The sequence below is a fragment of the Meleagris gallopavo genome, chromosome 5 (assembly GCF_000146605.3).
Source record: "Meleagris gallopavo isolate NT-WF06-2002-E0010 breed Aviagen turkey brand Nicholas breeding stock chromosome 5, Turkey_5.1, whole genome shotgun sequence".
Classification (NCBI taxonomy): Eukaryota; Metazoa; Chordata; class Aves; order Galliformes; family Phasianidae; genus Meleagris; species Meleagris gallopavo.
The window spans coordinates 25181664-25205499 of NC_015015.2; the positions used below are offsets into that span (position 1 = coordinate 25181664).

The 23836-nt window shown below is 39.8% G+C and overlaps 1 protein-coding gene across 7 annotated transcripts in view; it reads left to right on the plus strand.

Annotated features, from left to right (window-relative positions):
- Positions 1-22494, plus strand: part of MIDEAS (mitotic deacetylase associated SANT domain protein) — a 61602-nt gene extending 39108 nt beyond the window's left edge. For all 7 annotated transcript variants that reach the window (XM_031553550.1, XM_031553551.1, XM_010711461.3 and 4 more), the window contains 12 exons: positions 3507-5193; positions 9846-10166; positions 11153-11498; positions 11984-12050; positions 15610-15752; positions 16581-16684; positions 17533-17608; positions 18803-18891; positions 20050-20199; positions 20401-20574; positions 20865-21064; positions 22052-22494. In XM_031553550.1, coding sequence (XP_031409410.1) covers positions 3742-5193; positions 9846-10166; positions 11153-11498; positions 11984-12050; positions 15610-15752; positions 16581-16684; positions 17533-17608; positions 18803-18891; positions 20050-20199; positions 20401-20574; positions 20865-21064; positions 22052-22274 — 3345 coding nt within the window. In that variant the 5' untranslated portion in view covers positions 3507-3741 and the 3' untranslated portion in view covers positions 22275-22494. The remainder of the gene's footprint in view (positions 1-3506; positions 5194-9845; positions 10167-11152; positions 11499-11983; positions 12051-15609; positions 15753-16580; positions 16685-17532; positions 17609-18802; positions 18892-20049; positions 20200-20400; positions 20575-20864; positions 21065-22051) is intronic.
- The last annotated feature ends 1342 nt before the right edge of the window (positions 22495-23836 follow it).

Below are 23836 nucleotides of genomic sequence, written 5' to 3' on the forward strand. Positions count from 1 at the left end.
TGAGAACTATGTGTCCTGATACTTTTCTACATCTCTTTCCTAAGTAACAGTAATTCTAAATTAGCCTGAGCTAGGCTCTATAATACCTATGGCTTCCTATATAGTAGTGGAGTATCCACAGCAAATGGAGGCTTGGAGAGGCAATACCTTCTAACAATGGAGACCTCTGTTGCTAAAGGTCTTCTGGATAGTTTTGAAGGTGATGGTTGCAAACTTCAGCCATTTCTATTAAGATGAGCATCAGGGGTGTGGTGTGTAGTTTGGTTGGTTGCTTGCTTTGTTTTGTTTCTTTTTTAAGAGTTAAAAATAAGTGTTGAAGTTGTATGCCAGCTTTTGGGTAGTTATCTTTGTATTCTTCCTCAAAGAGTAGAAAATGTGTTTCAGCAGATCTTCTAAATGTTGTGTTACAGACTTAAATTTGAGCTAGTGGTATTGTTCTGATATACACACAAAAAAATGATGTTGTTTCTATCATAATTATGTGATTGATCAATACAAAAGCACACAGACATCAGTGGATGGAAAACTGGTATAAGATCGTTTGGTTTGAGGGGAAAATACTTTGTAATAATCTCAGAAAGTAAGATAATATAAACTACTATTACAGTCATTAATCAGGTACTGGGATTAAGTTGTTAGCTCTGGTAAATTTCTAGCAGTGCTACAAAAAGCAAAGAGAGAGAGTAACATTAACACTCCTGGGAGGCATATACCAACATTTTCACCTCTATGTTTTTGCTATCATGCAACCAGTTTCCTGTTGTGGAGTATTTTTTTCTTCCCATAGTGACATTTTGAAGTGGGATTTCATCAAATAAGTTTTCACTCACTGATGTACTAATTACAATTTAAAGATTTTTTTTCCCATCTCACATGTCCATAATTTCTCCTAGAGTTATTTTAGTCTTGTTGAAAGAGGACTGGAAAATGAGCTGAGAAGTTGTGCTTAGAAAAGGAAGGAGCGCTCTGGCTCTGTGATATGTGATGGCAGAGGTCCATGGTTTGTAGCCAGGGTGAAGGGGGAGGGAGTGGAGGGAACAGCTATGTAACAGACTGAGGAAGTGAGTCACTTCGCTGTGAAACACAGGCCTATGGTTCCACTAGATCTGGAGCCAAGCCTGGCCTCCAAGGTGGAAGTTACGTAAGTTAATTTAAACCCTTTGTCTTTTCCTCCTCATCACACTACCAACTCTGCCATAGTGCTAAAACCTGCACTGTAGCCATATCCGGTTAGAGGAAACTCAAGTCACAGGACTTTAGTGTGCTGTATACTTCTGTTTTATTGTTTTTCATTTTATATAGAAAGACTAAAGGATTTATTTCAGGTTTTGGTGCAATGTGTGTGTTAATCTCAGCAGCTTTGTCCACATTTGTGAAATTCAAGGAGTTTTTATAAGAAGTAACCTTGTTCTTTCTTGAAAGTTCCTTTTGAGTACATACAGTACAAGTAGGAAAACTGCCTTGTCATATAAAGAAAGAAGAAATTTCTCCTGCAGTCGACCCCCAAATTGCGTATTTGTTTCTAAAACACTTTGTGACTCTGGAATGAAGCGTACTATTTCAATAATAGGTATTAGTGAATTTGCAAACCTGTTTTCATCAGTCAAGAAGAATGTTTCTCTTTGATGCTTTCATGTCTCTGAGATTTAGGGCCATTTAGTTGATACCTACAAATGGTGCTTTACTGAAGGTTTTCCCCATAATTCTTGATGACCATCTCAGCTCAGGTGGGAAAGTCCCAAATGTTTTGCAGAATCCCTGAAGAAGTACAGAGCTATAATTGTTGTTCATGCCTGTGCCTCTGATGCCTGAGAATTAAGTCCATTCATCAAAGGAAACTCAATTTTATGGCAAAAAGAATGCAATAAATATCTTAATATCTTAAATCCATCTTAAAATATCTTACAATCTACCAGAATTATATTGGCACAATCTGGCTTGAAGCGTAAATCAAAAACAGATAGTAATAGAGACTTGCCTATCATTATTTGCTTGTTATTGGTTTAACAATTTCACTAAATGTAAAACTAATTATCTTAAAAGGCTATAGGTGTTCTAATAGAAATACTTATATATGTACTGTATATATATGTTAGGCATAAATCCTTAGGCTTTTAAAGCCTAAATTTGTGGGTACCTTTTTTTATTTTCCTCAGGAAAAAGAAGACTGGAATTGTCCTAGGCTTCGTGATCCAGAAAGACTTTCTCTGTTAAGTTTGTAGCTTTACATCAAAATGTTTGCTGGTGTTCAGGACTAATTGTAATGATCTGCCTGAACTGCTTTGCCCTGAGTGTGACCTGAGCTAGAGTAGCTGCTTTCAGCTGTTGAAAAGAGCAATCTGAAAGGTTGAGCAGGCCCTTTTCTGCAGCATGTAGATGCCTGATAGGCAGTTCTAGGTTGGAAAGTGTTGTGGTTTGTCTTGTCCGACAGGCAGCTCAGCACCACACAGCTATTTGCTCACTCTCCCCAGGTGGGATGGGAAAGAATCAGAAAGGTAAAAGTGGAAGAATTTGTGGGCTGAGATAAAGATAGTCTGCTAGGTAAAGTAAAAAAAACCAGGTGCACAAGCAAAACAAAGCAAGGAATCCATTCACTACTTCCCATCTGCAGGCAAATGTTCACCCACTCCCAGGAAACAAGGGCTCATCACATGTGTTACTTTATTGGGAAGACAAACATCACTGTGAATGTTCTCTCCTCCCCCCTTCTTTTCCCCAGTAGTTATTGTTGAGCACAATGCCATGTTGTATGAAAAATCCCTCTAGTCAGTTTGAGGCTGTGCCCCCTCCTTGGCTTCCTGTTTCCCCCAGCTTTCTCTGTGGTAGGTCAGCATGAGAAGTAGAGAAATCCTTGGCTCTCTGTGTAAGCACTACTCTGCAACAACTGAAACATCAGTGTGCTATCACCACTGTTTTCACCAAAAACCCAAAACACAGCATCATACAAACAATTAACTTTACCCCAGCCAAAACCGTGACAGAAAGCAACTATAATGCTGGGGAGTTAGTAGGGGATGATGGGCTGCTGCCTGGTTCTTTTCTTCAAAATATTCACTGAAGCATCTTGCTGTGTGTTTGGCTGCAGCCTTAGTGTGTGTGTGTGTGTGTGTGTGTGTGTTTGAATGTCTTTGGGAAATGTGACCTGACACATTATTTTTCTCTTTGGTGAGTCATGAGGTTTTTGTTTTGTTTTGCTTTGTGTTTTTGAGTTCAGATTATCCAGGCTAATTGTCCAGATGAGAGTTTAAGAGAAAAGCATTCAGAGCTTGATTAGTCAGAAGTCTGTGTGCAATTGGGTATTGCATCATGCAAATATGATATCTATTTTGTAAAACTTAGTTGTTTTACATTCTCTTAGCAAGTCATATCTATTATTTCTTACATACACTGTCCTGATCTTTGTTTCCGTCAGAAACAGGACAGATATGCACATAACTGCTTATTGTATGACTGTTTATATTCTAGTTGTCTGTTGATGATTCATTGTAATTGCTTCTCTATTTCAGGACCTACAACTAAGTGGACCCTACTGACCTGTGAACAACGAAGGATAACAGTGAAAAGAAGTGTGAGAAGCACACAAAGAAAAAGGAAGTGGAGGCACTTTCATTGGGACTTCTTTCCTGCCCTTTATTACTAATACTGAATGGAAAAGAGAGATTTATGTGCCTTTTCTCCCCCAGTCTCAGGGATGGGTGTATTATAAATACGGTGTGTGCAGTTGGAAGAATAGACTGAATCATGAATCTTCAGGCTCAGCAAAAGTCTTCAACCAAAAGGACTGGGAAACGAATGACTTATTTTAATGAGCAAGATATAACTGTGTCATCAAAAGAGCCACAGCAGCAGCTTAAAGAAGGACAGTATTATGGTCATGGAGGGAATATTCCAGCCTCCCAAACTATGGAAATTCCTCACACAGCAGGATTAACGAGTGCCCCCAGCAATGTTGCTTTGATGAACTCGGTTTACAGTCAAGATAGGGGAGAATCAATGATGATGTCCCAGACAGTAACAGCTGTCAAATGGCAGAATTCTCTAATGGGAAACAGGTTGCCAGAGAGAGGTGATGCCCACTGGCAATCTCCATCTGCAATGTGGAACCACAGTATGGTTTTTGGAAGCAATCCAAAAGGACCCCATGCCAATGCAGGTGCCCCAGGCTTCTATGGTCACCCAGAAGCCCTTAAAAGAAATCAAGAGAAAGGAGTATTTGTGTCTCAGATGGATTTGTATGAAGATGCAGTTCAACAAATGATGTCCCAGAAGGCTCAGCTGGAGCAGCAAGCTCTGGTTAGACAGCAAGCACAAATGAATTCCTTTCATCAGATGCAGAAACAGCAGCAGCAGAATCAAAGTCTGCCATTACAGCCTTTTCAGCTTGCATTTGGTCACCAAGGCCAGAAGCAAGGACTTCCTGAATTATTGCATGTCTTTCAAGAAGCCCCAGCTTCTTCCACTCCAGCGTTTACTGCTCAACAAAAACAGCAAGCTCTTCCGCAGCTACAACTGTTTGAAAATTTCTATCCTCAGCAGCAGCAACAGGCTGCCACACAAGCCTTTGGTCTACAGCAAACTACTTCCATAGCACAGCCTCATGTTGCAGCTGCAGCACCTCAGCATCACATGATGGCGCACCAGTTTCAGCAAACGGAGAGGAACCAGGAACTATTCAAGGCTCTAACAGAGCAGAACCAACAGACTGTTCTACCTCAGACCCAGATTCCTTTTCCAAGAAGATCACGGAGACTCTCCAAAGAAGGCGTCCTGATGACATCTACTGGAGAAGTGTTGGCTTCCAAGCAGGCAGAAGAACAATCTGGCAATTTATTTCTCCATCACTGGCAAGCGCATCAGCAAGAGGTCCCATTACAGCAGCCGGTTGAATCACTGACCCATAACAAAAGTAGCTATTCACATCCCAAGAGAATGGATCAGGGGCAGAAGGATGTCCTAGCCAACAGTGAACCATGCCAGGTGGAAACAGACAGGCACACCATCGCTCAGAATGGCAGAGATGCGGAGAAACAGACATTAGCAGCAGAAGAAAACACTTCAAGAACTAATGACTTTCAGGGTGTTAGAGGTGGTGTAATCCAAAGTACACGAAGGAGACGGCGTGTTTCTCAAGAAGCCAATTTGCTAACTTTGGCCCAAAAAGCTGTTGAGCTGGCTTCTCTCCAGAACGTCAAGGTAAAGCATACGTCCTAGCCAGTGTAGTATGAGGACTGTTTTGGACAACAAAATAGGGCTGAAATGTAAAGGAATTTATGTACTATGCAGGATCAGATTGTCTCTTGATGCAAGAAGCGCTGTAGTGCAGTAGGGGCAGCTCTTCACTAATTATACTTCACTAATACTGAATGAGATTTTAGTTCAGTACTTCAAAAACAAAAAAAGTTTTCTGCTTAGTCTTCAAGCTGATCAGGAATTTAGGGTAACAAATATAAACAATTCACATATCTTTTGATCATTCTTCTCCTTTTATGTTAAGACTACTGCTTACCTGCTATTTTTCAGTTGTAGAGGTTGAGGTGTTTCTAAGTTGTGCTGGTTATAAAATCTTTTTTTTTTTCTTTTTTCTGTGAGAATGTCCAGCAGCAGCTGCTCAGATTGATAATCTGAGGACAAAGTCTGCATGTAGACTTTCTGTAGGACTTGAACAGGGAAGAAATTGTATTGAGTGACAAGGTAATTCTCTACTACTGTCCTTTTAGTGTCCCATCAGTCTAACTGTCCAGTATGCATACAGTTTGGCAAGATGGCAAGGCTCAGAATTAGCAGGAGAGACAAGTGGTAACATTTTTGTTGTTTGTTCATGAGGTGTGCTTTGCAGTTTTCTTTTGGGTGTGGTTAGACTAATCTTTCAATGAGTGCCTCTTATGAGAAGTTAAAATACACTTTTTTCTTTGGAAGCTTTGTTGCTAGGGAGTGATGAAGTACAACTGTTTGAGCATAAACTGCTTTACCTACAGGTTTGCTGCTCAAGCTGCTGACCAATCAGATAACAAAGGGAAGAAAATTTTTTTCCCCTTCTGTAGGTATTTTTTTTTTCCTAGTCTGCCTGTGGCTGTTTTTTTTCCAGTCTTTTCCTTAGAGGCATATGCTTCTTGAATAAAGGAACTGCAGTAAGAAACAGTGAGACGAGTATCCATAACCTAGTCCATCTCTTGTACAGCAACCAGTGTCTGTCACTGTCATGAATCCTTTTTCTCTCACACGGGTTGAACAAGCTGTTTACCAGATGTGATACAAACTGCAGTCTGATCAAACACTGGCAAGAGAAAACTTACTAAGAAGCTGGAAAAATGTCCTGACAGGTGAAACAAGAAGTTACTCACTTGAAGGCTTGTCTGCTTGTGTTTCGACTTATAACGCAAAGACCAGAGAAACATTTTGACAAATGCTCATTCGCTCCTTGTAGCAAACAAGCAGCTTGTTTGCTTCCATGGAGGCACTAGCTGAAGAGCTTTTTGTGTTTGGATCTCTTCAGGCTTCCAGGATGAGGTTTGGAAGGAGGTTAAAATTCTTACCCTTTGTCTGATAAACTTTGTCTCTAAAGAGATCGGATATCACATGAGAAAAAAAGAAAACATTTTGAAGAAAGTTGTCTTCTCTTACCAGTGTCTTTCTGATAGAAACAACTAAGAAGCCTTCCCTAGTACAGGTTATGCAAAGAGCATATGATTAGGCTATAGGATTAAATTATTGATAAAAGAAGATATATTCATAATTTCAATTAGTTATTTGAACATTCCGGTGTAGTAGGTATATGTGAAAACATTATTTTAGACAGCAGTATTGAAATACATGTTCAGTGGCATAAATGATGCTTTGCACCAGATCTGCCCATCTATTCTGTCTGCCTCTTTAAGGTGTTTTTTTTGCTGCTTACAGATTGCAGTGAAATCTCAACTCTTAGTTTTCATCTTGAATATATCTGCTGTATTTGACATCTTTTAGAGATGACTTGAGGAGTATACATGGTCAATACCAAAATGACTGATGTGTTTCTGTGGATCCACTGAAAGACTCTAGGCCAGTAGTGCATCTGTCAGTATTTATGCAAGAGTCCAAATGAAAATGCAGCAAGTTGCACTTGCTGGAATTGTCCAGCAGCCCTCCTACTACCTCTTCTGTAATAGGGATTCTGAACTGGCTGAAAATCACTAGCAATTTGACAAATGATGGTCCTGTCCCTTGTCTGATGATTCCTTTTTGCCTACCTCCAAGCACAATCAAACTGTTTACAAAATTATTTAGTTTTATTCTGACTCCAAAATCAATTGTATCCCCTCCTAATAAACCGTAAGTGTGTGAGAAATCTCACTGCTGTGGAGCAAAGCATCTTGTTGGAGGCTGTCTGAGCTATTTATATTTATTTTTCAGTGGTGCCTTTTCTTTATCTCTTCTACTGTTCAGGTCTCCTCCCATCGCTTTTCCTTAGAAGTAGTCATCTCTCCTATCTTCAGAGAAGAGAGTGCTTTGCTGGTTACCTCCCAGACATGAAAATAAAAGGAGCACAGTTGACCCATCATAGAGCCAAAGCAATGTAACAGCTTCTGTGTGATTAGCTGCCATAATTTCCTCCTTGCAGTCAGGAAATAAGTTCATGTCTCTTGACTTGTAGAGATCAGTGTATATCACAGAGGAAGTATCTGAGGTTTTAGACTGGTCAGAACTGGTGCTTCTTCACATATCAGTATTACCATTACTTCTTTGTATTGTCATTAGCCTGTCAGGTACCTATGAAGTATTTACCAGAATGTTTGTAATAGTGATAGCTATGCAAGGAGGAAAAAAAAAACAGTCATCTGGTAAGAATGAGACCTTTGTCTGCAGCAGTGTACAAAAAAAACCTGTGTTTTCCATCACGTTATAGTGTTAAACAGTGCAAGAGACCACTCTTAATGCTAATGCACAGATATCTACTGTTGATCTCACTGCTGAAAGAATACTTTGGAGGTATACCCGGTTAGTTAACTAGTCCTCAGTAATAACGTGATAATCAGCACAGATCTCCTTGATGAATGGAGACCCATATATAGCAGTATGAACCCGTGAGTTACTTTTTTGGGCATCTTTTTCCAGTAGATGACTTGTTTATCTCTTTAAAAAGATCTCTTTAAAAAAATTAGGCTACAAAAATTTGCAAGAGCCCCTTAATATCTATAAGTAGTGGTCTTGAGTGTCATATCTGTCAGTATGATGAATGTCCTTCAAATCCAAGATTGGTAACCTCTTGGGACAGTATGGGTGTCAGTCACCATTGTGGAGTGAAGGGAGATTCTCAAAGCTCACAGATTCCTTCTAAGCACAGTCTGTGCCAGTTGATGCCAAATGTGACTTATCAGTTCTATGTTTCATTGTCATGCAGCAGGGGATGATACCTCCAGTCTGTGAAGAAGCAGCCAAATTTTGAAACTGCAGGGCCGTTTATGGGATAAAACATACTGTGTTACTCTAATAAAATATCTTATAGATAGGAAGTCCTAAATCTCTTTGCTCTGATTAATTTTACTTACTCAGGCTTAGCACCTAGATTTAGGCCTCTTGGAGAGTCCAGAGCTCCAGCTTCAAGCACTGGCTGATCTGGCATCTTGTGACGGTGAGATTGCACTTCTTTGAATATAAATCTAGGATTAAAGTGGGACTTCATTCTAGTCCTTTTAGCTGTTAGGTTGATTATTTGTGCACCAGCTAAAGCTAGTTCATTCGCTCTCCAGTGAAGCCAGCTCTCTTGATCTGTAACAACACTGAAATGACAGGAGAGTTTTGAAACCTTACAACAGAATCTTCTTATGCTAAGATTTTTATTAGCATTAGGTATTCTTAGTGACATATGATCTCTCATTGTACCTGAGATAATGTGCCTTAGTTTCCACTTCACAAAGCTGTTCACATGAATTCCTCATTAGATTGTGACTCTGACAGAGAATGAATTTGCATTCTAATCACTTTCCAAACACAGCATGGAGTTTGAGTGAAGTTCTGAAATGTCTAAAGAAGCATTTTCTACAGCTTCTAGATTATGCTTGTCTGCAATTTGAGAAGGACTTTTGCATCCCTGAAGGGAGGTGTTGTTGAAAGTTGTCCTTTGACATCTGGCTTCCAAGTGAACTGGCAATTACTTTGGAGAAGTGGTCCTAGAATGGAATGAACACGCAGATAGTCATTTGAAGGAGTAGAAATCACTTTTCTAAAAGTTTCTTAGGTTATTTGGTGCTCCAGTACCCGTGTATCTGTTCAGTAACTCATCATCCATTTTTACGTCCTTGAAGCTCAGTTTTTTAGAATTTCCATGAGTAAAAGAAAGCAGAGATATGGAAGCTATAACACCAATGCAAAACATTCTGGCTTTTACTTATGCTTTGTTGATTCTACTGAGCAAAACTTCTTCAGGAGGCTTGGAAGGCAAATCTCAAAGGCTGCACTTACAAATAAGGAAAGCTGCTGTTGAGTAAATTGGAAAAGTACACTAGAAACCTAGCTTATTTTCTTTAATTCTTTATGAGAGATTTAAGGTTATCAAGTTTCAGTCTTTTCTGGTATAGAAGTCTAACATTCAAAATTAATAATTTGCAGCTTATGGTCATTACTAAAACTGAAGAACCTTTGAGAAAGTTATATGGCAAAGCGTTTGAGACTTGAAGGAATCCTCAACTAATCCTAACAAATGTTGATCATGATTTTGTCAAGTATTCTTTTTCCTCCAATAATGCTTTTCAAATCCCTTTCAGCTTGCAAATAGCATTGAGAAAGTTGATATACTGTGCAAGTGAGAGAGCATCTGATTCATTATGCAAGCACTACAGAACTTTTAAGTTATCTGTCTTTCTTCTCAGGAATCGGATACTTCAGAAGAGAAGAAAAGTGTGCTGATAGCAGCTCCAGGACCTACAGCTGCTAAAAGTGTTGTGGAATTTGCCAGTTCTTCACCAGCTCCCAAAAAACCCCGGGAGGATAGCAGCCTTGTGCCTCTTATCATTCCTGTATCTGTGCCAGTGAGAAAAATTGACTTGCAAAACCTTGAAAAAGAGAAGTCTGAGGATGGGAAATTCCAGAGAGGCCAAACAAATGATCGAACTCCTTGTGAACGCAAGCCTTCTGTGATAGTCACTCGGAGGCGATCTAATCGTAATACTAACATGGAAACCTCAAATCAGGTATGGGCAAGTGAAGAAACCAAAGAGAACCATAGCTGTTACTTCTAATTATGTATTTTTACCCGTAAACTTTTAAAGTAGTTTGATCTCGTCCTTTGAACTTGGGATGGGGCAATGTTTGGGGGTTTTTTTGTTTTTGTTTTTTTATTTCATAATATTGCCATATATTTGAGGTATCACTGGGTTTTCATGACCTATTGCTACTACTAGTATAGTAAACCAGTGCTCCACTACTAAACAGTAGAGCAAATAAAGCCAGATGGACAATAACACTGAAAAGAAATATTTTGTCTCTTTGAGAAAATAATTCTTTCTCCATATGTATATGGATAGTAATGAATTGTGAGTAGTGTGTATATATCTCCAAGAGTGAATAAAATGGAAACTGAAGATTTATTCTTATGAAATTTAAATATCTTTCTGAGGTTTTGGAGATCAGTACCTTAATGTTCCTGTTCAGTGTATTGGTGATCAGTGGGTTTTTGTTTTTCAGACTTTTTTTATCTGTCCTCTTGAGAAGTATAATAGAGTATTCTGATGCCAGAGATAAATGGCAGGCATCTAAGGAGGTTTCTGTGCATTTAAACACACAACCATTTAAGACAATACTGTGATATTTTCTGCTATTTTCTTATCTCTGTCTAATATCACTTTGTATGTGTGTCAGAGTTCTGCTGCACTTATATGTGCTCTTTACTAGCTACCATCAGATTGTTATCATCTTTCGAAAGGTTCAGTCAGACATATTTGTGATTGCTGTAAAATATAGCTTCATAAATGCTTGGAGATAGCGTTGCTACCTAGTAGGTCCCACATAGCTCCCTATCATCTTCTGCTTTTTCCCTTTGCTAATTGTTGAGATCCACCCTCCACAGGTGCCCTAACAGATTTTGAGCTACCATGGAAGAACATGGTCGTATTGCTGAAAGTTTTCATGTGATTTAAGGCCTTATAATGAAATTAAATATATAACCTTTTTCTAATAGCATGAACATGCTGTTCCAAAGGATGAAGCAGAGGGCTTTGCCCGGAAACCAAAGCAGCGCCCAAGACCTGAGCCACTCTTCATACCACCAAAAGCTGGCACCTTTATTGCACCACCTGTTTATTCTAATATTACACCGTATCAGAGCCACTTACGGTCACCTGTCCGTCTGGCAGACCATCCTTCTGATAGGAACTTTGAACTACCTCCTTACACTCCTCCACCAATTCTTAGTCCAGTGAGAGAAGGATCTGGGCTATATTTTAATGCTATCCTCTCTTCAAGTGGTCATCCGGTTCCACCTCCAATGACTCCTAAAAGTGCTCACAGAACTCTGCTTAGATCAAGTAAGTTCCACTTTTTCTTTCCCTTCTTTCCTTCTTGGCTAATTTGTGCTTAGGAACTGTGGAGCAATAGAAGGATAATCATGACTTCTGGAGTATGTGAAAATGAGATTTCTTGGTGATAAAGTCTGGGTAGCTAGGATGAAGGGATTGCAGTGCTCCTTCCATCAGTCCATAAATGTTAAGATGCATTCACAAGTAATCTCCAACACCCCCTACTGACATTCTCAGGAATGGAAAAATCAGTTCATTTTCTATAATAAAAAATCAGTTCATTTTTTATAGCCTGTCATTATCTTGGGCTGAGCAGGCAGTAAGTCGTTATTAGTAAGATGTAAAAGCTGAGTTCTACTTGGACATCTTAAACTTCTTTAGCATATGGGTACCTGTTTTGAAATATGGATAGCTCTGACAGATTTATCATCTGTGTGAAGAAAATATCTCGTGAGAAGGTGATGAGTCTGAGCAGTTCTTTCTTTGCCTTGCAGACAGTTCAGAGGTTACGCCTCCTGTTCTTTCTGTGGTGGGAGAAGCCACCCCAGTCAGCATTGAACCGTAAGTACCCAGCAGAGTCTTAGCCTGGTAGTAAACCTGCTTCTCTTCCCACTCCTAAACCTTTGACCTGCTCCGTGTATAGTTGATATATCCTCTTAGAAACATTAAAGCTATTCTTATTAGTGGCTCAAAATATAAACGGTCTTTTAAAAAACAACTCTGTGCAATAAGTAACATTTAGGCAAATGCACTTTTTAATTCTGGTGATTTTACCTACTTTTTAGTACTGGTCAGCAGAGTGAGTTAAGCGACTCTCTTGTTTTGTTATATACACATATTTGGAAGATCTATAATTGTTTGAGAGTGGGAAAATAACACTCCTTTAGTGAAAGAACAAAGAAGAATAAGGACAAATGTAGTTAGCTTTCAGATAGGCTGCTCAGATTTCAGGTTATCCATGTGGCACGTATTAGCTTCAGCACAAATGTGAACATGGTTTTGTTCCCTTTCAGACCAGCTCAGTCTGAAAGCATGGTAGCCATTTGCATGCAGTGTGGCCTGAACTAATAAGCTTAATTAATCTTTTTATCTGTTTGTATGCTGGGAAAGATCAGACATTAAAACCCAGCGGCACTAGGGAACACAGTTTGGAAATAGAGAAACTGGAGTTACAATTTTAGGCTTGGTGCCAGTCCTGCTAAACCTGTCAGGAAAAGCAAAGCTGCAAGTGTCTCTGTACAGCTCTTGTAAATTCCAGGAATGTTATCAGTTGGAATAAATTCCTGTAGAACTGCAGCAGGGTAGTTAAAATTTTGTTTGAACTCTTGCAAAATCTAAGCATAAAGATGTATGGCATGGTGATAGCCATGTGATGTAGCATTCATGTGGCTCTACTGTCCTGACTCCTTGCAGTCAGGAATCTCTACTCTAACTGTAGTGTATCTTCTTAATGTTTGAAATTTAATTTAGACCATCTCCAAATAAATATGTTGTCTTCTACTTCCAAAATTCTCCACATTTTAACGATTAGCTGTAGCATTTGTTGTCAACTTATAGGGTTTCTTCCCCTTTCTCTCTCCTGCCTGTTGGAAGTTCAGGTTTTGTACATTTTTGGCAGCTGGCTGTCCTGAGCTGATTGAAACCTGTTGCAATTGCAAATAAACTCAGGTTATTCTTGTCACCTTCACAAATTCCCTGTGGGCCCAGACTCTGGCTCCAGGACAACTCAAGCAGATAATCACTATTTCTTTGCTCCTGTGTTTTGTATCGCACCAACAGCAGTTCAATTTCATAGAAATAAACAAGTACAGCTTTATTTTGGTTTGTTTTTAATCTGTTTTGACAGTAGATTAATTCATTGTTTTGTTGTTGGTTGAAGTGAAGCTCTTCTTGAACAGATATTTTTGTTTTCTCAGCAGATCTTGATCATCTTTGCATGATGTTACCAAGTTTTGCTGTTGCCTCCAATGGTTTAAAATGCTGAAGTTAATGACATACTATTGGCTGCGGATTAAGTTGTGGATGAAATTTCTCAAATTTGTTACTATAAAATTCAAGTCATGGTGACTTTTAACTTCCTTTTGACAAAAGAAAATGAACTTGCATGAGTATGCAAAGAGATATCTTGTTATCTTAAGACTCAGTGAATAGATGTTTAGGCAGATTAGAAAACTTTAGATTTTAAAATCACAAAGTAGTGTCACTTTGTGTTGTCAAAGTAATTAGTTTACTACTTTAGTGCTAATTTGTGCAGTAGTGTTGTGGTCTGTTATGTAGATATATCTTCTATAAAGAAAGGATGGCATTATTTTTGTTTTTTAAGAAAAAGAAAAAAAAAGTACAATTTGATCCATTGGTTTGCATTCTTGATTCTGTTAAAAGCTGATTATAACTTATGATTGCCACATATTGTGTTCTTAATTGCTTGCTTTGTCAGACCTTCTGCTAATGCTTCTTAAAAGATTATTTGATTGCAGAGATTTAGAATAGGAAATGTACTAATGAAGCTTAATTCTTCTATTTGGGAAGCAGATTAATAGGCAGCTGGTGTCACAGATCTGAATGTCTTAAGAGTCTCGAAGTTCAGTTCCTTTCAAGTCTTTCTTGTAGTCACTCCTCAGCTAGCCTCAATTCTGAATGATGCCACATGTAATTGTACCACAGGATGTCCCAGCAGCACTGATTACGGGCAGCAGCTTTTGCTATACTGAAATCTAGGCTTTCACGTTAAAGGAGTCATGGAATAACTTAGCTGCAGTGGATCTTGGGAGGTCACTTGGACAAGCCCCTACTTGGAGCAGGCCAGGTTAGATCAGATTATTTAAGTAACTGATTGGCTTTTGTGGTGGAAATCTGGTTTTATTTGGATATTGCAGGTGCAATACTTGCAATACTTTTAGGCTCTTACTGCATAGGGACACAATAAATCTATGTTTGGTTTTAGGATAAAAGGTCATTTCTGAAATCCCTCCTAGCTCGCATTCTTTTCCTCCAGTTCTTCCAGCCACTACTCTCCCTCTCACAAATGAGGCCAGAAGACCTTCCATTTGTGCCTGGGACACAAAATCTCCCAAATTTCCCTAAGCGTTAACAGACTTCTTACGTTTCCACTTGATAGCAGAGTCAGTTGCTTGTAGTTATTCTTTCTAGGGTGGGTCAGTAACCATACCCTTTCTTCCACTGTAAAACTGCCTGCCATACCAGTAGGTGAGACTGATTGCAGTGAGCAGAATATTCCACTCAACTATCATTTTGCAGTCCATCGCAGTGCGTTGAAATAAGGATGTATCAATGTTTTTTGTTTTGCTTTTTTTTCCTTTAGCAAGGTTTTCTCAATCTTGCATTAAATCTCTTGCTTTTTGTTTTGCTCTCATGCTGCATCTGACCAATAACATAATCAGTCAATATCATATTTTTCAACAAAATAATCAAAAAAGGTGAAGGTAGATATTCAAGAAAGGTGAATAAGTGGAAAAGTATAGTTTCAATAGGTTTCTGTACCTGTAAAACACTCAAAAGCAAACTGAGTTCTTCCTAGGGTTCTTCATTCTACATGCAGCTTCCACCCTCGGTATATATGAAATTGAATTACTTTTCAGAAGCATATCTATTCTGTGGAATCTGTGTTCTAGACGCCCTCATATACTTAAAACTGTAGACATTACAGAAGGGATGTTTTCAGCTGCCTTTGTTATCCCCAGGCCATACCATGCCACTAGACAACATCCCTAACACTTTATTTTTAACTGGAACTAGAGATTGTGTTTTGGGGAAAATGATAGGCAGTATATGATGTTCTGGATAAAGCTCCTCTGTTACATTAGTTATACCCGAATGTTATCTCACCATCACCTACTGCCAAGGAAGTTTTCTGAGCAGTTATTAGGAGATCCTACTTTAAGTACAATTCCAACTTCTGTTGATCGATAAGACAACGGAAACTGATAGTGAATATAAAACCTCTTATCTTCTCAGTTCTAATGTACAGTACCTGAAAGCTGTTCTTACCATATGACAGAGCCTGCTGTATTTTGGTTTCTCCATAATTGGCATTTTTACAAGGGATGAGACTGTTTGGGTATTGTAGAAATTACCTGACCGTGACTTATCTTTTCTGCAGGCGTATAAATGTAGGAACTCGCTTTCAAGCAGAAATCCCTTCACTCCAAGACAGATCTCTGGCAGCAGCTGATGAACATAAAGCAGAGCTGGTGTGGCAGCCATGGGGCGACCTGGAAACCAACAGAGTCACCCAACAGAATGGTAAGAACATGGAAGGCTGGTACATAGGGCTGAGTGCCATAGCCGTGGTAGAGTTAACTACGTGTCTACTGTAGGCATAACTTCAAATAGAGCTGCCAGTTACCATGGCATACTTAAATGGTCTTGAAAGCAATCTTAGGAATAAAACTTATTTTTCTGGATTGTTTGTGGGGGCTGGGAGGTTGATAGGAATTTTATTTATTTATTGAGATAAAATGGACCATTATTACCTGTCAAAGAGAGACTTGCATTCAATGAAACTTCCTTGTCAAGCGTAGTCAACTTTTAAACAGATGCTCTAGACATAATAGTATTTGGGAAAATCAAGTTGTAGACGTTAGACAGGAGGAAGCAGGAGCTGTGTCAGCTAGTTAGCAGACTGAGTAGTTGTCTGCTTTTGATGCACACAGGCTGTGGCATGTACAGATGCTGAAGAGGGAGTGTGGGTGGTCTTAGAAGAATTTTTTCTTAATAAAGAGAAAAAAGGGTATTATGAAATGAAAACTTTGTATAGATCATAGAATAGAGGGGGAATTAAAAAAAAATCTGAGGTGAAGGGAGATTGGAAGACATTAGAGGAGACAAGTTGCAAAAATACCTCCATGTGTAAATAGTGCTCCTTGTGGCACTGCTCTGTTACCTTGCAGTCTAATTAATTCCTTTGTCCAAATCTGACCCAAATAAATTTGCAAGGTCATTCATCATCTTGGTTTTATCTTCTGTTATGTCTAATTCTGCTTCAAAAGATCTAGCTAGTTGTGTGAATTCTCTAGGAAACTCAATTTTAATCTTCTAATCTGAATTTGTTTGGTATATCTTTGTGAATAGTGGAAAGCCTGCTAGCTGCTGCCTGCTCAAGCATTTTTCCTGGAGGTGGAACCAACCAGGAGCTGGCACTGCATTTCTTACATGAAGAAAAGGGAAGCATTCTGGTGAGTCTTCCCACCTTTTTGCCTTGATGTGGTGAAAGATTTTAACAAAGGCCAGGTGACCTGTTATTTGACAAATGGAAACTTCTTGAAGACTGTCCTTTGCTTTTAGTTCACATTGCTTAGTGTCTCTTGGAGATGTTGCTGTCCGTAAAGTGTTCTTCCTGATGTACACTACCATGTTCATTCCCTATTGTTCATATTTCAAGCTTCAAACTTTTGGCTTTTTAACTGTCAATCTAGTAGACTGAGTAAGATGAGACTGCCTAATGAATTTTAAACATTGTCTTAAATATAAGTGGAGAGGCTTACCACTTGTCAGTGGAAGCCAGAATTTAGTAGACAGTTACATGGTAACCATTGAGTCATGGCCTGAACCACTGACTGAGCAGCTGGGGAAGGGACCCGGTCAGCCCTGGGAGCGCAGGTGAAGGCAATTCAGGTGTGTGAGCAGAACAGGAGGAGCGTGGCTGCACCTCTCTTAGACCCCATTTAAGGGCCGACTGCCACTGGAGAAGGATCCCTGGTTGGAGATCCCTCCGTTATGGAGTTTCTATTGTGAGCCTACATCTTCAGAGATGGGTGAGCACTTTTTCTTTCGTAACGCCTTTCTATCCTGCTAGTCCCTTTGTCATAACATCTTTCGTATCAGCATTCCATTGCACTGATCTTTCCGATTGTTGCAACAGTCAAGAATGTGATTTTAAAGTTGTCCCACATCATGTCACAGGTATTAACTGTGATGTAGGAAAAAGAGAAGAACTTCTTTTCAATTAACTTACCAGAAAGGAGTGGATTGACAATTACCTGATTCTTTTTTTTTTTTTAAATTTTTGTATTGTTTATTTTAGGGAGCTCTGACCAAGCTGCTATTGAAGGGGCCAGTACGATCACCTACCCATCCACTGGCAGATTATCACTACACAGGTTTGCTAACCAGAATAACTCTGTGCTGCCTATATGTCTTAAGGGAATTCTTCCGTACTTTCCTATTCTTCTGGGACAGTCTGTAACATTATAATAAGAGTTAAAAGCAACGCTTCTCCCTAGTAAGTCAGATGATGGCTTGCCAGGAATTTCGCATGTGCAAATCATGACACAATTTAAGAAACACTCCATCTCTCAGAATATGTGCATCTATGAATTTGCATATGTGTGTATTCTGGTTTCTTTTACTGGGGAAAAAAGGAATCTGATCCCTTATACTAAACCACAGTGAATGCAAAAAAATGATTAGTTCATAAAGGAAAGACTGTGGCAACTTTGGGATCATAGCCTCTTTGGTGTGGATTTCCATATGGTGGAGTTAAGAGGGGGTGTGAGGGAAATGATCTCAAGCTCGCTGAAGAAAGCTAGGAGGTGAACTGCTCAGCCAACTGTTGATGCCTGTCATTGTTTCTGTGAAATGTACATGTCATAAACTGTCTTTTTAGTGTCACACCTAATTAGGAATTGTTAGGCTGTGTGGCACTTGTTAAGTTCAGTGATCTAGGGTGACCTTAGCTGCTTGAGAGTCCTGATGCAAAGTGGGAGAGAGACATTTTATACCTGCTGCCACAAAGTATAGAACTTGCATTTATTCATTATTACACACTGCTATTGTAATGCTGTTGCTTTGGTATATCTATAAGGGAGGAGGAGATTCTGGAATGTTTATTATTGGAGGCAAGTATGCTAGAATACTAACATATTTAGGATGTTATAAATTGTCGAGTACAGTTTGCTGCTACATCTCATCTGGTATTGTGGATTTCCACTGAAAGAGAAGTTCCTGTTCTCCTGCCCCTACCATTTTTCTGTTATCAAATGTAATGACTGGACCATCACAGAGTGTGTCTGTTAAGCTTGCTGTTCTGTTGGAAGATATTGTAGTTCTTCTGATTAGCTGGTTTTAGCAAGCTGAACTGAGTTAACCTGGAGGGATGAGTACTAGATCTAGAATGAAGTGAAACAGTAAGGGAAGGGTTAACAGCAGCCTGCAGTTATATAGCATCAAGTGCAGACTAAGTCTGTACCCTTCTATGTGTGCATTCCTTTTATTTAAAGGGAAATTTAAGAAAAAGTACATAAAGTTAACATTTGAAATTGCAAGGACTTAGTTGCAACATTTTAAATCTACAGGATCCGACAGTTGGAAAGTTGCTGAAAAGAAGCTTTTCAACAAAGGCATTGCGATCTACAAGAAGGACTTTTTCTTAGTCCAAAAGCTGGTAAGTGTTTTACTGTTGCTGTTTTTTATGGCAATGATATCTTCTAATGTTTGAATATTTAATACAGGAGATTAAATCCTGCTTTTTCTGAAACCTCAGTATTAAGCACTCAGAAGACTTTGTAGAAATGTTATAATCCAGCACAGCACAATCTCACCAGAGATGGCTAGAACAATAATGGTTGGATTGGGTTGGTCTTTTTTTTTTTCTTCTGTTGTTGTTTACTCCACCCTTGTACTTTCTGCATTGCTTCCATTAGTCCACATAGTGCAGATATCGCTTCTACAGGGCATATTTATAGAGTGCTGGTAATGTTCCAATACAGCTTATAGGGATTGCTCATAAAACTAAATAGAAACACATCCTTGTTGCTGATGAAAAGGACCAAAGAAGGATATGTGAATGATGCATCCTTTTGTGCCGTTTGCTGTTAGGTTGATATTTAAAATGATTGTTCGTATGTGTTTTCCATGAGGTGTGACATCTCAGTGGGAGGAAAGCACCTGAAGGACTTAGAGCATAGAAGCGGGAGCTGCATTTGTTTTCTCTGAATAAAACATCCAAAATGCATTTAAGTTGTAAAAGCCCAGAAATTAAGAATATACTTCCAAACTTTCAAAATAATCCCTGATAGAGAATATATAGATGGACATAGGTCTGTACTGATAATTGCGTATCGCTATATGTGTATGAAATGCATGTGGCCAAAATGGGAAAGTGCTGCAAACCTTCCTTTCCATTTTTGGAACGGTATTCTGCTCTGGTCTACTCCGAAGTGCTGCTGTAAAATAAAACTCCCATAAAACTGAAAGGCTGCTCTCAAGCCTGACAGCTCAATTGGAATGCTTCAGAGGCTAAGAAGTGCAGTAAGCAGACAAAGTGCCAGATTCTGTCACCTTTACATTGGCCAGCTTTTCTTTGGGAAGCTGGTCTTGCGTTCCTCAAAATGAATAGCATTGGTGGTAGGGAATGGGCTGTAGGATGGGGCAGGCAGACAGAAGAGAACATGGGAAATAAGGGTTTAAGAGCAGTTATAGTGGGATTAAGACTGCTAGGAAAAGAAAAGCACAAAGTGTATTTATTGCACCCTTAGTGATTGTTTATAAGCCTTCTTAAAATCATGTAATCTACTGTACTTTTATGTTTTCCAAACACCAGATAAAAACCAAGACAGTGGCTCAGTGTGTGGAATTCTATTACACGTATAAGAAGCAAGTGAAAATTGGTCGGAATGGGACCTTAATTTTTGGGGACATAGATGTTGCTAATGAAAAGTCTGTGCGAGATGAAGCTGAAGTTGACATCAAGGTAATTTCTTAAATTTCTCTTATCTCTCTTGGGCTATGGTGCTAAGTTTGATTTTGTGTGCTGTCTTGTTTGGTAGTTGAATCAGGACCAAAACAGTCTGGCCAGTGCAGAGTTCAGACTTAGAAGCTGTGTGTCCTGTGTCACATAATGACGTTTACTTGCAGACACCAAGGTTAACAGTTCCTTTATCTTCTGGTGAAGAGTTCCCACAGGTTTGCACGTGTTCTTCCTCTCAGAAGGGACTTTTTCAGTGAAGAACAGGGGCACTTGGAAGATGAAGAAGAGGAGGAAGAGGAAGCAGAGGAAGGGTTGGATAACAGAAAGAAGAGCACACTCCTTCTCAAAGATGAACAGACACTACAGGATGATTTAATAGTAAGTGCTGCATTGTGCATGTTGTGCTTTTTATACTACCTTCACTCTGCAAGTAGTTTAGAAAATACGAGGTCAACAGTTCAAGATTTAAAAGTCTCTGCCTTCTTTCAGAACAAGGGCTGGGCTGAGGTAGCTTAGAGTGTTGCTGGTAACAAAACTGTGTGCCGTTCTGGAAGAACTGAGATGAGTAAGGCAAGGAAACCCAACTTTATTTGTAGTTGATGTATACATAGGACCACAGCGAGAAGGGGGTTTTGGTTTGTTTGCCTTACATTTCCCTTTCTCAAAAGGCCAATGATGCCCATATGAGGAGTCGAGAGGCAACTGTTACAGGCAGAATTGGAAGAAGGCCGAGGGAGACGACCATGAAGCCTCGAAAGCTTATTCCTGCTCCAGTTCAGAGGAGGCGGCGAAAACAGAAGATAAAATCAGATGTTACCAGTAAAATCCAGAACACAGAAAATACATTTCCATGTAAAAAGTGTGGCAGGTAAGAGCAACTTAGCTTCCAGCAGTAGCCGTGGAATTACAGTAGAGCAGGCTGGAGAGACTGGCAATAATTTTAATGAAGTATTACCCTACTTAATCTAGGGGTTTTTACAGTGGTTTTTTTTTTTGTTTGTTTTTTAACAACTTATGGCTTTGAGATGTCTTTCATATCAGAGGTATCTTCATATTAAGATACTTCTACTTGGCTAATTACCTTCTGGCCATTCTTCAAATGGCATGAGACACCGCCTGCATTTCAGTGGTGTGTAGTATTTGGATGGCAAGAAAATGAGATCTCCATCTAGTTGTATCAAAGGGCTGTTAACAAATTATTGCTATGTCTGGGACTTAGCTGATCCTGCAAAGGTATATTGTCCCTGTGTCCTCAGAGAGCACATTGTATTGGAAAGGTTAGAGCTGTTAGAAGGCAAATGGGTAAGACTTGACCATGGCCACTGACAGAGAAGGAGTAGGAAAGGATTCATAAACCTCTCTTGTGACATTTGATGCCAATTCAAAATAGTTAATGGTGAGCAATAGAGGGGTAGATCATGGTAGCAGAGAATTGGGAGGAAAAAGCTCAAATGTTTCCAGCTGTGTGGATAAGTGTCTGGAATGGCAACTGACTGTTGACTTCCATGTTTGTTGTATTTTTGTGGTGTAGGGGGAATGGCTAAAAAGTGGGGCCCTGTTGTGTTAAGCAGCCACGTGTGCGTTTCAGATGCCAGTGTTGCCTCTCTGAATTTAGAAAATATATTAAGAAACAAAGCAAGTAACTCAAGGATGCTCAGGATCTTCTGCTAATACTTCAACCAGTGCACTGATACCTGCTGAGGCAGAAGTGGTGTTTGCTGTAGATGTTTTGTTGCAGTGCCAACCTGCTGAAGCTCACAAACTTGAGGGTATAGCTATGGAAAGCTCCTCCAGTGAATTAGTGGAGGAGAAAGCTGTAAGTGAGACCTATGCTAATGCACCTATATTTCCTCAGGGTGTTCTACAAGGTGAAGAGTCGCAGTGCTCACATGAAGAGCCATGCGGAGCAGGAGAAGAAGGCAGCCGCACTGAAGCAGCAAGAGAGAGAGGCAGCAGCAGCAGCAGAGGCGGCGGCAGCAGCAGCCCACAGCCAGGCTCAGCAGGAAGAGAGCAGTGAGAGTGGGGAAAGCAGCAGTGGAAGCAGCAGTGGGAGCTCGGATGAGGATGGAGAAATATAGCAGCAAGCTAGAAATGGAGGGAGTAGCAAGGCTGGACCTATCACCCTCTCAGTGGTTTCACATTTTTTGCTTGTGCTTTTCTGACCTGAACCATCAGGTCTCAGTTTCAGTGCTGCAGCCTCCTCTTGCCACATGTTCCACTTCACCTTGCCAGTACTGACCAAATCAGAGTGGCAGACAAGAAGATCTGTTTCAGCTTGGATTTAAAAAAAAAAACAAAACAACAAATAAGATTTCTATTTATAATCATATCTGAGGTACACAATTAAACAACGTCACCTGCAGTGGAAGTAAGTTCTCTTGGGTCAGTATGACCTCTCTTCTTGTGCTTGTCAGAAACCATGATAACAAGATTCTTGGATATAACGTTTTCCAGACCAGAGTTAGAAAATGGTGCTCTGCTCTGAGGTGACTGTTTCCAGTTACTGTGATACCGGTGATTTCTAGATGCTTTCTTTCTTAGCAAGTTATTCTCCCTGTTGCACTTTCCTGCCTTTCTAAGCATTTATTCTGGCTGCCAGCAAGTTTTGTGGAAAGATGGTGTGTGGTTTTGGCCTCTGTTTCACAAAAATGAAAAGTGGGATGAACAAGATATGCTTCCTCATTCTGTGAGGAAGTTTTATTTTTCAAAGAACCCTGAGGTGGTTTTCTTTCATGCTATTAAGAACTCAGCAATGGGTGTAAGGTATCCTGAGGGATTTAAGTTGTCACAGGCCTTGTGGGTTTGTCTCCTAATGGAAAACAAAATAGTTACCCTTTGATTAACTTCTTGGAAGGTAGTCTGGGTTTCACAAGTGCAATTTGAAATGAAAACTGTTGGTTTTGACTTTGGTTAAAGGGGAGCAAGTTTGTTTTGTGAAAGTGAACATGGACCTTGTCTGCGTGTTAGACTGTGTGCATCCCAGAGATGGGAGGAATCTCTCATCTCTATCAAGCTCCTTAAATCTCCCTGTGAATGGGTCTTACCTCTCAGCACATCCATTTATTTCCTGTGGCAGCCCTCGTTTATCTTTTGAAACTGTTGCCATTGAGAACTTATATTTGTGGGGCCCTTGTTTTCCAAATACTTCCTGTCAGACAGTATGTGACTGCATGTGCAGGAAGCTTTTCACTTCCACGCAAGCGGCTGGACAGCCGTGCCTGCTGGGTTATCCTCTGTTGCCCCTTTAGCTGGCTGAAATGCTGACTTTTCCTTCAGAACTGACTCGTGCTAATGGCCAAAAAAAAGGTCTAGCCACCAGAAGCCTGCTGGTAAATGAAAGTTAAGAAGATGTGAAAGGAGTCCTGGTGACATAGATTGCACGGGATTGCTCTATGCATCTTTATAGCCCACTTCATCGTTATGTCATAAAGATGTAGAGAATCAGATCGCTATCTTGCTCTCACAGTTGATCTGTCCCAGCTCCCTGTTCTGGCTCCTTCAGTGCAGAGTGTGTAGGCAACAATTCCTGGGTGCCAGTAGTGCGTTGCATCCCATGCATGCTCCTCCTATGGTGCATGGCCAAGCAGAGATCCTGGGTGGGTTACTGCACATGAAGTGCTGATTTTATTTTATTTTTTTT